We start from the raw sequence: 16,561 nt of genomic DNA, 5'->3' as shown, positions 1-16,561 counted from the left end.
TAAATAACTCTATAAATAACGCGAGGTATTCGCGATAATGCTTCTCTCTCCTTACCGATGCGCGATCGTCAGCGCGGTGCCTGTAATGCTATCGTCAATTATCAAACGTCATTCCAGTCGTTGCTTTATGAGCATTATCGAGGGTTAGTCGGGGGGGTCCGTGAAATAAGGCACGTCGAAGCGAGATAGTTCCGTGATTCACACACGAAGGCGACTTGGATGACCATTTATCTGCGTAATATGTGATGACTACGCAATCTACGTTAACGCACGTGTGTGTGCGTGCGTGCGTGCGTGCGTGTGTGTACTCCTCTACCGAGCATTACGCGATGCAACGAATGTATAATCGTACTTCACGAAGCTTCGCGCCTCATCTCTACAATTATTCGCGCGAACAATCGCTAAATTCAAAAGTCCGGCGCGTATATCTCTGGAAACGATACAACGTGACAAATCAGACGGCTTGTCGAAAGACGAAAGATGAAAACCTCGTTTCTGACCTCGTTCCCTCTCCCTTAATTCTCCCCTGCGCCAATTTCACATCGCAACGAAGACACGCACCGGAAAGCGGACGCGCTCCGGGAGAAGGAAGATCACGTTCGACTTGCATGCCCACAATGACACTTCTGTAAGTAGCCACATGTGTTCTCGTGTGCAAATTCGGCTCGGTTGCGCGGAACGAGCGAAATTACAGCAATGTGCGAAGCCGCTGCCGAGATAAGCCTCGTCGACGAGGAATCTCGGCGACCCACATCCGCCGGTCGTATAGTTACTAAACGGCCGACCATTACGGCCTGCGCCCACCACGGCAGAGATTCGACTTGCCCGTCCGTTACGGTAATCTCCGCTGACTAATTAATTGAAGCTACATGCGAGCGCGAGATGAAGGGCGGCTTCAGACGTCGGCGATAAGCGGAGATCGATTTGGCAGATCGCACGACGTATCGGATATCGTCAGTCGGGTCGGGATATCATCCGTGTCAAATAACGCAAACGCGGCGTTTTTTAATCGACGGAAGACAGTATACGTTTCAAGTGATCAACGTGTCGCGGCTTCTGCGAGAGAGATAGAAGAGATAGAAGTTGAAAAACACGGGTGCGGAGATCAGCGGCTGATACTCCGAGTCCTGGAAGTAGCGAATCGTCATTGTCATATCTCTGCATTCCAAGTTGATTTTCATGACTTACTGCGCGCACTCGCGCGCTCACTTTAGGAAAATTTGCTGGAACCGAGTTACGATGTTGTTATTACGATGCAGGTCGTTACAGCGACGCGTTATTAGCGATTTCGTAAACACTCCGGCCGCTCTTGCCTCCAGAAATAGACGGTCGGAAGTCGCGCGCCGTAAAAAAGGCATTCGCCATTCGCGATCGAAAGTAGTCTTTTCCGCGCGTGCATTTGCATTGGCGGCGAGCCAACGCACGGCTTTATCCGCGAGATTCCCCGAAATCTCGAACATCATCAGGATGTTTGATTGCCGGTGAAACGCGCGAGGAAGATAAGCGAAATAAAAATCCCGATTTCGATCTACGGTTTCATTTAGCGCGGCGGCGACCACAACCTCGATGTCTGTAAGAACGGAAGTCGTTGATGAGCGCATCAATAACGGACACGGTTATCCTCGACGCGCCTTGCCGAAGATGACAAGCGAACTATAAGGTTATCCATGACCAATCCTCGCGAAAGCGTCGAATCGCGTCGAATTTTGACACGACACGTTCTAACAGCTCGCGACGCGTCCGAAACGAACGTCGCTCGACGCAAGAAAGGAAACAAGTTCGCCAAGTAAACTCGACGTCAATCGCACGAAACTCCGCGGGAAACGCACAACCGGCAGTTTATACAGCCCGTTTCATCAATAATACACGCCGTAGCTCGCCGTGCACAAGCGACTGCCTCTCATTTACTTTCGTCCAGAAATAATCGGGCTCGGAATCGCGCGCGCGACCGAAATGCGCCGGCAGCGTTACCGAGCAAGCCGCAAGCAACACCTTGCGCCCCGGAGGAAATAAAATGTCACGGAATCCGCGCGGGCAATTTCTAAAATAGGCGCCCACGGTGAGGTGCGTTCCCGACGGCGGTCGCGAATGAAGCGTGCGCCGCTGATCGCGACTCGAACAGGTAAGAATGCGTACGCCAGGTTGTCGGCCATGCGTCCGATTACATGTGTGTGTGTGTGTGTGTGTGTGTGAAATGAACGAACGAGCGAACGTGCGAGTCTCGCGGAATATTTCGCCTCCGCCTCCTCTTTCCCCCGTTTCCTGAATCGGTGTGTCTCGCTTTTTCTCTCCTTTTCTCTCTCTCTCTCTCTCTCTCTCTCTTTCTTCCCTCCCTCTCTGTCTCTCTTTTTCTCTTCTCGTCTAGGCGGATAGGCCATTAGACGTGTGCGGCTAGCGTGTACACCGCCGAGGCGCGCCCTGTCCTTGTGCATAAGTCCGAGTCGCGAGCAATTACCGCGCTGCATAACTCGCGGCCGATATAACGCGCCGTCGGCCTACACGCTGCAAGCAAGATACACGCGGGTTAACACAATGCCACTGGTGGTAGAAGAGTGAGAGAGAGCGAGAGAGAGAGAGAGAGAGAGAGAGAGAGCGAGAGAGAGAGAGAGAGAGAGAGAGAGAGAGAGAGAGAGAGAGAGCTAGTCTTAGTTGCCGCTGCCGCCCGCGCTCTCTGATATTGTGATAACTATTGCGCAATTGGCCGTGCGGCTGTTTCATTCGGCGTGGGCGATCAGAATTCACGATAGACCTGCGGAGATGGAAGGTGAAGATCGTATTTTCGCGTTCATCTGAAAGGAGCGATCGGAAATCGAGTTTCTTAGAGGGGGAAGTGTGAATTTTCGAAATTTTTCGGGAGGAATTGGTAATATTGATCTGTCTGGATTTGTCGTATTGTCGCACAATTTGATTTGGACGCCCATATCTCTCTTTTTGCGCAGGATATTTTCTTATAAAATATCTTATAAATATGTTGCAGGAGGTGCGCTGTGTACCATAATTTTTCCGTGACTGATAATAATGTCGATAATAACTGATAATAATGAGCTTGTGTGTATTAAAAATGTTTTGCTTTATTGTTGATTTTATACGTAAGGTATGCGCAAACCTCTTGTTAAGAATTAATGTTAACAATTCTCTCTCTCTTTCTCTCTCTCTCTCTCTCTCTCTCTCTCTCTCTCTCGTTCCACCCTTGATCTCTAAATTTAATTTAATTATCGAACGAGCGTTGCACGCGAGCCTTCCTATGTGAGCACAAATGTTAAAACGTAGCTAAAGAAGCACGAGATTTGTAATGATTTGATACCACAGTTATTAACGATAATGTCATACATAATACTGCATTATACAGTGCAGTTATACAAACATGAGTTCGCAGAAATACTTGCGTGAGAGCTGCAAGAGAATAAAAGCGTCGTACAACTTTGTTGTATTTTACGAGAAGCGGCGAACAATCCTCACGAAATGAAAATCGCTTCGTTAGTGATAGCGAACTGACGAAATCGAAATTCCGAAATATCAAATGGTCAAATTTTAATAATTACCACCAATATCCTCGCTAGTCGAAACGTCTTCCACATTAGCGCTCGTGGAACAACGTTTCCTTTTTTTCACATGACGCTTTCCCACCGCTAACGAGAGTCGATTATCCGCGAGAGAGTAATGCACGAGCTTTACCCTGACCGAAATTAACCCTTCAAGTGGGTCGACGCATTATGTACATCGTAATATCGTGCGAAAGTGTCTTAATCGGAGAGGAAAAAGGAGAACAGTTGCAGTTTCAGCCGGTTATAATGAACTCTAAGCTCGTAACTTTCGCTACAAACCAAAATGTACTCAGTTGCGCATAGACGTATTTGCGCGAATTCGCGTACAATGCGAAATGTGTACAGAATTTGCCAAGCGCAGAAGTTAGTAATTAATTTTATTTTTTTACTTATTATGTTTATTTCATAATGAAAAAAATTTGTGCAACTTAATACACAATTTATACTTAGTGACGTTGTTCAAAGCAAAATTGAAAGATAATAAAAGTGGCAGAGAAAATAAAAGTAAAAATTTGCAAACCTATAAAAATAAATAGAACGGAGGTGGTGATACAAAAAGAAGTGAAGAGGAAAAAAGAATATATATATGTATATATATATACAGGGTGTCCCATTTTAAAGGATCCACTCAAATATCTCAGAAACACTGCATTAAGACGAAAAATGCTTAAGACAAAAGTTGTTTAACTTGAAGGGGAACATAGACGAGCGATAGCATTTTGTTTATAGATGGCTCTATTTTGGAGATATTTACTGATTATCAATTTTCTTAAATGGAAATCCAAATTTTTTATTATATCATCTTTTTCTACCAATTAATTTAAACAACTTTTGTCTGAAATATTTTTTCATTTGCTTAATATATTTTAAGATATTTAAGGAAAACTTGGTAACTTTTTCAACATTTGCCTTACGATATCTCGCTAACTATTCGTCGAAAGAAAAAATAGTATTAAACTCTTTTACTTTATTTACTATCAAGAATATACTACTATAATAGTGCCCTAACTTTTATTAATTTAATAATTTTGAAATTTCAAAAGGTCGATAAGTTAATAAAAGTTAGAGCACTATTATAGTAATATATTCTTGATAGTAAATAAAGTAAAAAAGTCCATTTTTCTTTCGACGAATAGTTAATGAGATATCGTAAGGTAAATGTTGGAAAAGTTACCAAGTTTTCCTTAAATATCTCAAAATATATTAAGCAAATAAAAATATGTTTCAGACAAAAGTTGTTTAAATTAATTGGTAGAAAAAGATGATATAATAGAAAACTGGGATTTCCATTTAAGAAAATTGATAATCAGTGAATATCTCGAAAGTGGCGTCATCTATAAACAAAATGCTATCGCTGTCCTATGTCCCCCTTCGAGCTAAACAACTTTTGTCTTAAGCATTTTTCGATTTAACGCAGTGTTTCTGAGATATTTGAGTGGGTCCTTTAAAATGGGACACCCTATAAATACAATTTTGGGAATTAGAAACAAAACATTCGCAGGCAAGAAACATAACTGCAGTTTCGCACGCCTGAGTGATAATAGAATTGATTTGTGGTCACCCCACGAGTTTGTTTCCGCGACACAACCGGACGGCATCGAAACTGTTTCCCGGTGTAACAGGAAAAAGGGCGTGTTTATCGTTCGTCGAACCACATTATAATTACTTAGACGGCTGTACGATTCATCGCTTGAATACTTTCCGCGCTCAGTTAACTACTCGACCACGATTTATCTAGTGTGCGCTCAACACAAATCAATTTTCGTGAGAATTTCTCGAGACAATTGTCACGTTAAGTACAGCACAAGTGCTCCGCCAAATAAATATCTTTGTTATTGTTACGATAATAGAACAAAAAATCAATAAATATTATGTATATGGCAATTACTCGATTTAATTCACATATATCAAATAGCACTTTCCACGTGCTTTCGAGAAACGAACGGCCGCCTTATACGAAGAGAGGAAGCTGCTCTGGAATGAAGCCTATTTACAAAACAAATGCCTGAAAGCACGAAAGTGTTACGCATGTTTTATTTTAGTTTCTTATGTTACCTTCGCGATACTCATGGCGACATGGGGGCTGTAGCTGCTAATAAATCAAACGTCGCACCTGTTCAATTAAATTCACATATACGTTTATTTGCGCGTGTTTGCGGTCCTACTGACTAAAATGATTATTTCCGAAACATAACTTGCGAGAATTCTCTAATCGTCGACATCACAACGATTAAACAACGACAAAATCGAAATTTCTCGCGAATGCTTTCATGTGATGTTACAGATATGTACGTAAACGTAGAACTTCTTATCTTTATCGAAGAAGTACATAAGCAGTATTAGCATGACTTTCCTCTTCGGCAGGAAGTTCGTTCCCATTGTCACATGTCATACGCAGACAAGAAAAGGTGAGACCGGAAATGATAAGACCGGATGTCAGGCGAGTTTTTCTCTAGAGGTGTAATTCTGTATAACCAAGCGTGTAATGCAATTCTCTGCATAAACAGAAACGCTAAAAGAGAGACGCTGAATACTCGACGACACACAGTTGGCTACTGTCGAGAAATCCGTCAGGTTGATTGAGAAACGCGCGGAAGAATAAATAACAAATCACAAGAGTGCACCTTGCACATCATTGCCAAGCATAAATTAGTTTACCCGCTTGAAATAAAACTTATTGCGCTGACGTCAATGAGACGCGATTACCTGCGATAGCTGACCATTATGTGTGTGTGTGTGTGTGTGTGTATGTATCGTTGTGGAAGAAAAAAAACATTATATTTGTTGCCGCCGTGCGTGTGAATAAATTGCGCATTATACATCCACACTTACGCGCACAGATACTCGAATAGATATGACGCATTTGGATGACACATTACGCAGCATTCGCGTTGCGCCAGGAGGATTACTATATCAATTCTCCTCCATTCCGCACGCAACTCCATGACGGTCTCAGGTATTAATTATTATAGTCCAAGGATTCGACGACCTAATTCGCGAGCGACCGGGCGCACAACAACTGCGCGAGATCCGCGGCTACTGTTCCGCAGCCATGAGGCAAACTAAGCTTGATGAAGATGTTAATCTGCCAATGATTGTCGAGCCGATTTAACGCTCGGCCGCAAAACTACATGTCGGTCGCGAGCCGTGCAAATAATATTAAAACATATCAATTTTACTTGTGCGTATTTGAAACTTTATCGATAAGAGTTCAAGTTTATGAACATCCTGGAATATTTATTTTTCCTAAAAACTCAAAGAAGCAGCCAATAGATTACTTGATGAAAACACAAGTCGTTGTTCATAATGATGAATATTTATTAAATTAGGCTCCACTATGAAATGTTTCGCGTGAAGACGAAAGAGGCGGAAATTATTCATAGCTCAATCCAACATTTCTCTCTCTCTCTCTCTCTCTCTCTCTCTCTTTCTTTCTCTTTTCCTGTCTCCTTGAAATATAATAGAAGATTTTACCGGCGAGAAATATTTACGTAAAACAGATGTCAGGCTCCCAAAGTAGTGGCTGCTTTCCTTTTTTTATGGCGAATATTTTATGGCGGATGCGAGCCTAGCTGGCGTGTAAATAACACGATCGTCCGCACGGGTAACGCGTATTTAAAAATTAACGAAGGATAAACCAATGTCAGGGATAAACGTCATTTCCACCGACGCGATTCCACGTGTTCAGATGCGCAGGCAGGTTATGTTTCCTCCTACGATATTGTACAACCGCGATCTCACTTCCCATAATAGGTGAGCTTCTATGAATGGATTGCGCAAGGAAGAGGCAGGTTGACGCTTCGCACTTAAGCCGCATGTAGACCTTTGTAATACTCGCGATATCAGTTTTATTCAGGAAAATAGAAAGCTCATGGAACGCCGTTTTATCTCGAAGAAAATGCAAACGGAGATACGCAATCTTACATCATCCTGCATATATCAATGCTTGGAATCTGCATGCCGTTTTCGTTTCTCTTACACCGACACTTCTTCCCGAGGCGTAAAATAACGTCTTACCTACAGAGATTGAATATTTTATCGTCGGAGACCGATATGATATCTGATCCGAAATTTATCTGATAAATTTTACGGAAAGTTTCCTTCGCAAACTTTTACGAAACGCTTGTAACTCAACGAAGAGGGATAGCTCGACACTTAATTCCAAATTCCGGTAAAAAAGAAAGAAAGAAAGAAAAAAGATTCCACACTTTGTCTAGCCTGCGCGCCAGAAGTGGATAGAAAACCATTAAGAGGCGACGTCAAAAGAATTGAATTTATTAAACGAAACCTATTGTCTCAGCGCCGATAGTTAATGTCGAGCAAGTCACGGCGACCTTCCTATTACTCGTGCGCGATCGAACAATACGCGACTCGACGGACGAAGTCGCTGTTCCGCCGCGCGGAAAAATGTACACGTCGAGGTGAAACTCGCCGATAATCGGCGCCTATCTATTCCGTCATCTCCGTCGCGCCTGCGTTCTATTCCGTACGATTCCAGACTTCGGGCAGTATCGATGACTCTCAGAAGAGACGTGACGTGGCTCTCGTACACGTGGGCAACCCGGTAGCGGCGTGTCCGTTCATCGTCGTCGTCGTCGTCGTCGTCGTCGTCGTCGTCGTCGTCGTCGTCGAGCTCGCGGCACTCGCCGCGACGGCCGGTCGGAGAGCTAAAGGACACATTGAATCCTTAATGAGACGTTCCGATACCGTTGCCACGGCCTCGACATGGCGCGGATGGCAGTCTAAGTATGTGGGACGCTCCGTATGGTACCGGTCGTCCGGATGAACATGTATGGTCATCGCGCCCGATCTAGCGGAGCCGTGGCACTGCGTAGCACCGAATCCACCGCTGCGGTCGCGTCCAAGTTTCGGTTGATCACACACACACACACACACGTGCGGTGAATCCAGTTCTTGAAATCTCTATCTCGGGACGCCGTCCGTCTCCCGATTTTACCTTCCAGTCGCGGGCCGAAACCCGCATCCGAATGAATGTTACGAACGACGCGCATTTCAAGCTTGGGGAATACCACGAGCATCTAAATCGCGAGAATCCTAAGCATCTTCGTGAAAAAAAAAAAAAGTTGTCAAGTTTCCCGTTAGAAATCGCACATTGCGTTAAAATTACGACTTGACATTCCGACGCGACCTGCGCAATTTCCTATGAAATTCCTGTGAGAAAGAAGAAAGAAAAGATCTCGCGCAGTTATATATACGTCTGACTGCTGACTCTTCGTTCACCTTTCTCGATTCTCGATTCTTTCTTGGGAGCGCGGATTGATGGTGGCCGGAAGGTGAAGCGCGCTTGTCGCAGAATCCCGAATTGGACCTTTTCGTTGCCCACATTTAATATTACGTCGCGCAGCACGCTCGCGCTCATAACGGCGGCCGCGGCGCGTCCGCTGGACAGAAAAACCGGTTCTTCCGATACCGCCGTGTTGTTCCCGGCGCGACACATAGATCCGGAATTACCGCGCTAACAAGAATGCCGGCCTTTTCGCAACCCTGGCCGATCGATCGGTGGTGCGCGCGTCCGCCGCGCGGCTCCTATCTCGGCGTCCGCGCGATTTTCGGCCGAGCTCCCGCTATCGCGCGTCTCGAATAAATTAATTCATTGCGCCTGTTCGCGGAAAACGACACCAAGGCCGCGCTCTTTATCGGACCCAACAGCGCGCAATAAGATCGCTCGTCCAAGGTGAAGAATCCGCAGTGGCTCTTGCGAAAAATTCCCGCTCGAAGACCACCGCTCGTTCACCACTCTTCATCCCGTTAGATCGATGTCGAGCTGATTCTTCAGGCTGCAACTTCGACTGATCGAAATGAGGACCGTCCGGCCAGTCAGCTCTCGCGAATGAGACTTTTATTCCCGGATCTTAATCAGCCCGCTGTGAGCCCGCCGACTTCCAATTACGAGGAAAGCAGTCCTCAGCGCGCGAACGCAAGGTGGGAATAAGGGTCGATCTTCTTCCGAAATAACACACGACATTACGTGTTTCGCACGTAGGAGGGTCAAGGGAGCCAGGGAGGATCCCTTCCTCGCAATTCGGCCGCGGGCGACACGCTGCGACGTCGCAAACGCGCCGCATCTGTTCTTCGCCCGTATTCGCGCGACGGGAGGCCGAAAGTCGAATTGTTTCGTCCGCGGCCGAAGATTATTACTTCATCCCGCGATATCTCGGCGGTAGCCGAGAGCCGGTTAGGTGAGCCCCCGCGGACTCACACGCGCTATATTCGGCGTCGCCGTCAGCGTGTCGGTAATTTCCATGTCATTGATATTCATTCTTAATCGCCGCGCGCGCAATTTGCAATTGTCCCCGAGAGTGCAGCGCGTCCGATAGATGACACGAAATAACTGTACTTAATATTTTAACGAGCGACTCATAGAGACGCGCGTCGATCGGCGCACACGCGGCGCGGGCGGCGCCGCTGCGCTCTGATCCGCGTGTATCGATGACGCGATAAAGCGATGAAGTAATTACGTACAATTACCCGGCGGATTAAGCCGAAGAATTAATCCACGGACCATCGTGCTAATTTTTCTTATCGCGCGCTAGGCGAAGCTCACGAACCGAGGCGAGACGCGCTATTAATTACCCAACCAACTGTGTTAAGCGCTCATAACTGAAGCAATTAATAACACTCCGACATGAAATAACGGTGTAACGATGAAAAGCGGAGAGACAGAAGAAGAGAGAGAGAGAGAGAGAGAGAGAGAGAGAGGAATCGCGAGTAATCTCGTCCCTTTTAAAACGCACGCTCGGCGGCAGGAATTTCGAGGAAGAGGCGAGAGACAGTGAATCACATCGAAGACACTCGATAATCTCCTCTACCTTGTCCAATTATTGTCGCCGAGACGAGTCACTAATGGGAGGAGAGGTGACTTTAAACGATGAGGACACGGCGTCCTAATGGAAATATAACAGGCGCTTGTCTCGCGAGGAACGAAAACTCCATTTGGAGTTGTACGTAGGATTCGATCGCGGTATATCGGCGTGTGAAATTAAATGACTGCGAGGTAACTTGACGAAGATATCGAATTACTGACATCGTTAGGGACGAAGGTCTCCAGCGTGTCAACGTGGTTGTGGTCGGGAAATGGAATCTCGTCGTTATTACGCAATTTCACTCCCAACGCCCCGAGATTCCGCAAACGGACTTTGCGCAACGCATGAAAGATTCATTCCCTCATTGTCACCGACACGCTGAGTGTCGCCGGCTGTACAGCCACGTACGCTATTATAAGAAGCGACTATTTCACGTCGGATCAATACACATTCCTGCTTACTTCTATCGATCATAAATAATGTACAGCCTCGTGCGCAACGAGGAGGAATGTATGGGCGGCCGCGTTTAGCAGCCAAACCGAGCCGACCCTGATCTTCTGTAACGGTATCAGAGCCAACAATACCGTATCTCCGACGACAAGTCCGTGTGTTCGAATGGAAAACAAGTAGACGTCGTATCCGTGTATAACAACATGGGTGGATCGCGTGCGATTTATTCGCGATAGCCCTCCCCAAAAGGTGAATTCTTTCAACGAAAGCTGGACAAGCGTCAGCCTCGGAGAGACATTTTCGCGAGTAATCGTCGGATTACAAGAAGAGAAACGGCGAATTATCGTCGGCTCGTTGGCAGTTTTCTAAATTGTTCGAGATCCGAGTCAATTTGTTCACGTAACTCCGCGCTGCGTAACCAACGCAGAGAACTAATTCGCTTTTACGAGTCAATGCTTCATCCGGTGTCGGGTGAAGCAACTAATGTGATGTTGCGACCAGAAGCCATCTTTTCCGTCTGGCAGAGGCAGGGTACTTTGTTAACCGTTCCGTAAGAGGATTACCGTTACGTGGTTATGCCACTGCAGGTTCAACGTCACGGTGTAAACCGCGCAACGGCCGATGCCACGACGATGCGCGTGCACACAGTGCGTGCTTCCAGATCGATCGGAAGATCGTCGCAAAGCATCCTGTCGGCATCACATCCCCGCTTTATCGCGCTGACAGTCCTGCTGATGAGCGTCGGATAAAATCCAAAGAGATCGATCTGTTACGATCGTAACGTTTCCTCTTCGCTCGAAATGTGAAATTTTGTCGAAGTGGAATGTGATACTTTGAGTTCGAAAGTGCGGGCTGGGAATTTGGGGCGGTCTACGAATCGAAACCGACTTGGAAATCGCACAACGATGTCTCCTAAATTCCAACACGAGAGAGAAAGACAGACGGACAGAGAGAGAGAGAGAGAGAGAGAGAGAGAGAGAGAGAGAGAGAGAGAGAGAGAGAGAGAGAGAGAGAGAGGGAGCGGTGGAAGATGTATTTTAATACGAATGATGCGAATTTTATGAGACCAATGGCGGACATGGGCCAAGATTTCGCAGTCGAAAATTGTCTTTCCGGGTTTCGCAAGGGCTCGCGCGTCTCGTCGGAGGAGATGAGACGCGAGCGTGAATTAATAAAATGAAAACACGATAACGAAAGGCGTCTTCCCCAAGGAGAAGTGTTCGAGCAGCAGCAGCAGCAGCAGCTTGGACGTTGCACACAAACGTCCGGCTGAAGCAATAAACGAAGCTGGCGTTTGAATCCCGCCATCAAGAGTCACAAACACGGTTTTACGTTGAAAACGGATTTTCGGAGGAGCCGTGAGAACGAGGATAGCCTTCTCTCTCGGCGGTAAATATTTCCGCCGCGCGCGGCGACAAGTGTTTGCGCCGAGGCCGTCGAGAAAGTTAAATTTCCTCGTAGAAAGTATCGATCCCGACCCCGTAGACCAGCCGAGTCGTTTCTAATTCAGCTGTCATAAAAACTCGCAAACGTAAAGCGCTTATCAAAGTCGCTACATTCCCGGCGTGTCTCGCGTGCGTAACGTGCGAGCGAGTAGGCGGCTCGTATCGCGAATACGAGCGATCCTTGGCATGTTCCCGCCGTTGGAATGGCGCTCGAACGCAACCGACGATTATTTACACCCCGAGAAAAATGAGCGAAAGCGTCAGGTATCGTTAACCCCTTCATGTCCGGCCGTCAGCAGCGGGAGTCTCCGAACAAATTGGAACGGTAGTAGGTAGCTGTCGGCGAGTCATGTGCGAATGATTAAACGGCACAGCTCAATCACCGAAATCATCGGAAGCGAGCAGCAAGAGAAATTGATCTTCTCAGATTGTTCTCCGTCAATAAGAAACAGACGAACGGACGGCAGGCTGATGCTCCAACTTCGCCTGGTCGTTATTGTTATTCGCGTTTGAGCGAGAGCGCACGATTGCACGGGAGGGAATTTCACGGTCGAAAACGTCGCTCGCGCGGGACAAAAACGAAGAGCCTAAACGCTCTTCGCTGTTTAGAAAGAGTACGAGAGAGATTACGGCAGACCGTAGTTTCGCGCTTTTTGCGTGACCTTTCGATGGTGTGATAACCGGCCACGTCGCCGATGCACGCATACCATCATCATGATCGAGGTTAGGTTAGATGGAAATTGTGGAACGCTGCTCGTAGTAGGAGATAACGCGTAGCGTTACGTAACGCTATTCTGCGCGCGTGCAACACCATCCAAGGCGAAACTCATTGGAATATGAATGATCGAAAATCACTTCTGACATCGTTTTCCTCGTTCGCGCGATCTGCGCGGCGCATAAAACGCGCGCGGGGCGATCGGCGCGTTGACGACGGATATAAACAAGAATATAACGACGACGCGCGCAGCGAGATCTCCCGGGAGACGGATAATTTTTCCGATGATCCGCTTGACGCTTGGCAACACTCCCGAATGAAACAATGACACAGCCAAGAGAGAGAGAGAGAGAGAGAGAGAGAGAGAGAGAGAGAGAGAGAGAGAGAGAGAGAGAGAAACTCGGCGTAACAAAAAGAAAAAAGGTAGGAACCGCGCGAGCGCTCGTCCATTCTAATCTTGAATCTCTCGAGTGTTTCAAGTGAGTTACTTGACGCTGCCAACTGGCAACGACATTGCGATAGTATGACACTTGCAAACGTCTGCGATTATCAAAGCAAGCGGATAGATGTAATCCTTTGGATGAAGCGAAATTTACTCGGTCGTGACGAATCACTGCGTTTGATTCCGCGACACACTTATAAGATACGGTCTGAAGAGATCGCGGAGTGTTACAAAAATATTCGTCAAGTGCCTCTAAAGTAACTATTATTAGCTCTTACGTGATAAGTCGAGTCCATCGCGAGCTGAAGAGTCGCATATATAGAACGTTCTATATACATGAGAAATAATGAGTCGGAAGATAATCAGAAACAGTGACCGATAGTGAATGACATCATGCAACTTAAAGCAGCTTCTAGCTGCTTTAATTTGTTATTCTAAAGCAGCCGATAATCTCTCCTTGTGTGAAGTTTTCAAGATCACTAACCGCTTCGTGCAGTTACAACGGTCCAAGCAGATGATAATCGATCATGAATCATTAACTTTTCATTGATCGATCAATCGATTCATTTATCAGGCTGTTCAGATCAGCCGCAAGTAACGTGCGGAAAGTTAACTCTGAAGAGAAAGAGAAAGAGACACTCACTCTAAGATCGAGCTCTCTCGAATTTTTTCTCCTCGCTACATGTAATTCCACGCAACGAAGCGTGAAAGTATGTTGAACTCACGCTACCGGCCACGATAAAAACACTTCTTCAAATTACGAGCCGCCGCAAGTGCTGTTGCAAAGTAAATTCCTCGGCGCGGAATTTGAATGATCACGAACTCTTCCGCACCGAACACGAAGCCGTAGGCCACGGTTCTCGGGTAACTCGACGCATTAACATATCGCGCGACGTTACCGTATCTCGAAGAAAAACAATGCATGCAATGTATGAGATTGCGAACGTCACGCTATATCGCTATTTCGCTCCTCGCGAAAACACCGGGAACTTTGCTAAACAACACGCGTAAATTCCCGTATCGCACCGGACGTGTGCGCCATTTCAACGTTGAAGTTTACGATTCCCGCTTACGAATCGCGTTTGAAAGATTTGCGCGAGGCGGCCGATAGGCGGGACGCACGGCAAAATAAGCAAAATAGGCGATAGCGCGCGCTTACCAGCTGCACCAGCTTGAGAATGCCGGGTATGGTCTTGAAGTAGGACACGTTCAGCCGGATTCCGGACAGAGGGTTCGGCTGACCCGGTTCCGTCTTCACCGTCGGCACCTGTCGCGGATTGTTGCTGGCGTTGTTGCTGGAACCGTCCATCGTCACCGCGGTCTCCATCATCATATTGCGCCGATCCACACGTCGCTCGGCTCACCACGCGCTCTCGATCGTGTACTCGTAGCAGGCCTTCACGGGGTCCCGGAGTGAAAGGCGACGGGGACGGGGAGTAAACACTGAGGGAGCGAAATGGAGGAACCGGTACCGTGGCAGAGCTAGCCGATCGCGGGACACCTGTTGTATACGCTCGCTCGCTCACCACGGCGCACTCGCGCACACGGAGGCCTCAACACTGAACACTACCTACGTATTAGCTGCAGAGTCGCTATTCTCCCACTGTTACCACCGCCTGTTCCGACCGTTCCGACAGTGCCGGAGCAATCGACCAGATGGACAGTCGGCTTTTTCTCTCACATGCCGTCGTACACGGGAGGATATATACACGAGTCATTCGAAGAGCCGAGTAGACGCAGTCGATGACGTCAATAGGTCTTCAGGTTGGAATCGAAAAAAACGTGCAACGCCTATTGAATGACATTTCGTGTCTCTTTTGCAGATCACTTCAGTCCCTTCAGCGTCGACCAACGTCGGTCTTATCGAACTTGGTGTTATTCGCGCTACTGCGGTAGCTGATAAGTAGAGTGAAACGTAGACCCTACGAGTTACCGATTTTGCTGAAATTTGGCGGTACAACAAGCAGCTGCTGCCTGCAAACGACGCATTTCTCGAGCGCGTTTGATGTTAGTGCCGTTACACTCAGCAGACTCAGCAAGAAGAAGACGCGTTACGGGCCTGCAGAGTTTGCGTCCACTCTGTTACCTTTTCTTTCACACAGTGTTCTGTTACTGATTTGCTTACTCTTTTACTAATAAAAATGGTTACTTTTACTAATAAAAATGTGTAAAACACGTAAGATAAATACGTAGGTAAATCCACTTATATTATCGGGCATTAATATTCGCTGTGTATTGTGACGAAAAAGTAAAAATAAAAATATAAAAAGCATATATATGTATATGCATCTAGGCGACCCAGGTGACCAGGAAGGTCTACGCCTCCCTTGTGCGACGCGAAACTCGAGAATGTGCTTGGATTTGTCGCACATGACATAAAAGCGAAATGATTCCGTGTGTAACACGAGCGAAGGCGATTCTTCATGATCCGTTAACTTGATGCCTTCATCGAAACTTTTTCACTTACCTGACTTGTATATTATGGAAGTTTAACACCTCGAGCTCTGCGGAGACCTTAATACGCCACTGATTGATCCCACTTCTCACCTCTTGTTTGCGGTAGTAGGAACATTACATCACCACGTTGTATCGCGTCTCTCTCTCTCTCTCTCTCTCTCTCTCGCTCCGTCGGCACACTTGTTATCTAAGTCGGAACGGTTTCTTTTCATTTTCAGTCTCTTGCGCCATGGGAATATTTCGCAAATCTGAATATACATTTCCGTATATTCACGCGCGACGAAGGTCAGATCGACTGAGCCCGCGTTATTCTTCGCGAGGCGATGCAGTCGCGCGAATCAACGCGCGAGCGAATTAATCGCGAGGTTAAAATGCGAGGTTCAATGGCGAATAGGTTAATTTCAAATTTCAAGCTCTCACCTGTCCGATTTTCCTGTCGATACTGATAATTCCGCGCTTCTGATTGACGAATACCGATCCAATCGGAGGGGAGACGCATAAAAGTAGACGACGTATCTGCAGCGAGAAGAAAAACGCAGGATTATTACGAAAGTTCGGCGCGTATACGCGCCGTGTCCTCTTGCGCGGGAAGCTGGAATGGCCGCATTTGAATCGACTGCGCTGCGCACGCGCGGGCGCAGTCGATTCATCGGTCACGTGACTCCGCGCGCGGATCACGTGAC

General features: G+C 46.9%; 1 protein-coding gene across 1 annotated transcript in view; it reads right to left on the bottom strand.

Moving 5' to 3' along the window:
• Window positions 1-14,984, bottom strand: part of LOC109504638 (uncharacterized) — a 30,482-nt gene extending 15,498 nt beyond the window's left edge. Inside the window, exon 1 of the mRNA XM_019845187.2 lies at window positions 14,581-14,984. Coding sequence (XP_019700746.1) covers window positions 14,581-14,754 — 174 coding nt within the window. The 5' untranslated portion in view covers window positions 14,755-14,984. The remainder of the gene's footprint in view (window positions 1-14,580) is intronic.
• Window positions 14,985-16,561: the final 1,577 nt, after the last annotated feature.

This window comes from Harpegnathos saltator, unplaced genomic scaffold, assembly GCF_003227715.2.
Source record: "Harpegnathos saltator strain DR-91 unplaced genomic scaffold, Hsal_v8.6 scaffold171, whole genome shotgun sequence".
Lineage (NCBI taxonomy): Eukaryota > Metazoa > Arthropoda > Insecta > Hymenoptera > Formicidae > Harpegnathos > Harpegnathos saltator.
Note: the sequence above shows the minus strand (reverse complement) of the source record. Positions and strands in the feature narration are given on the sequence as shown.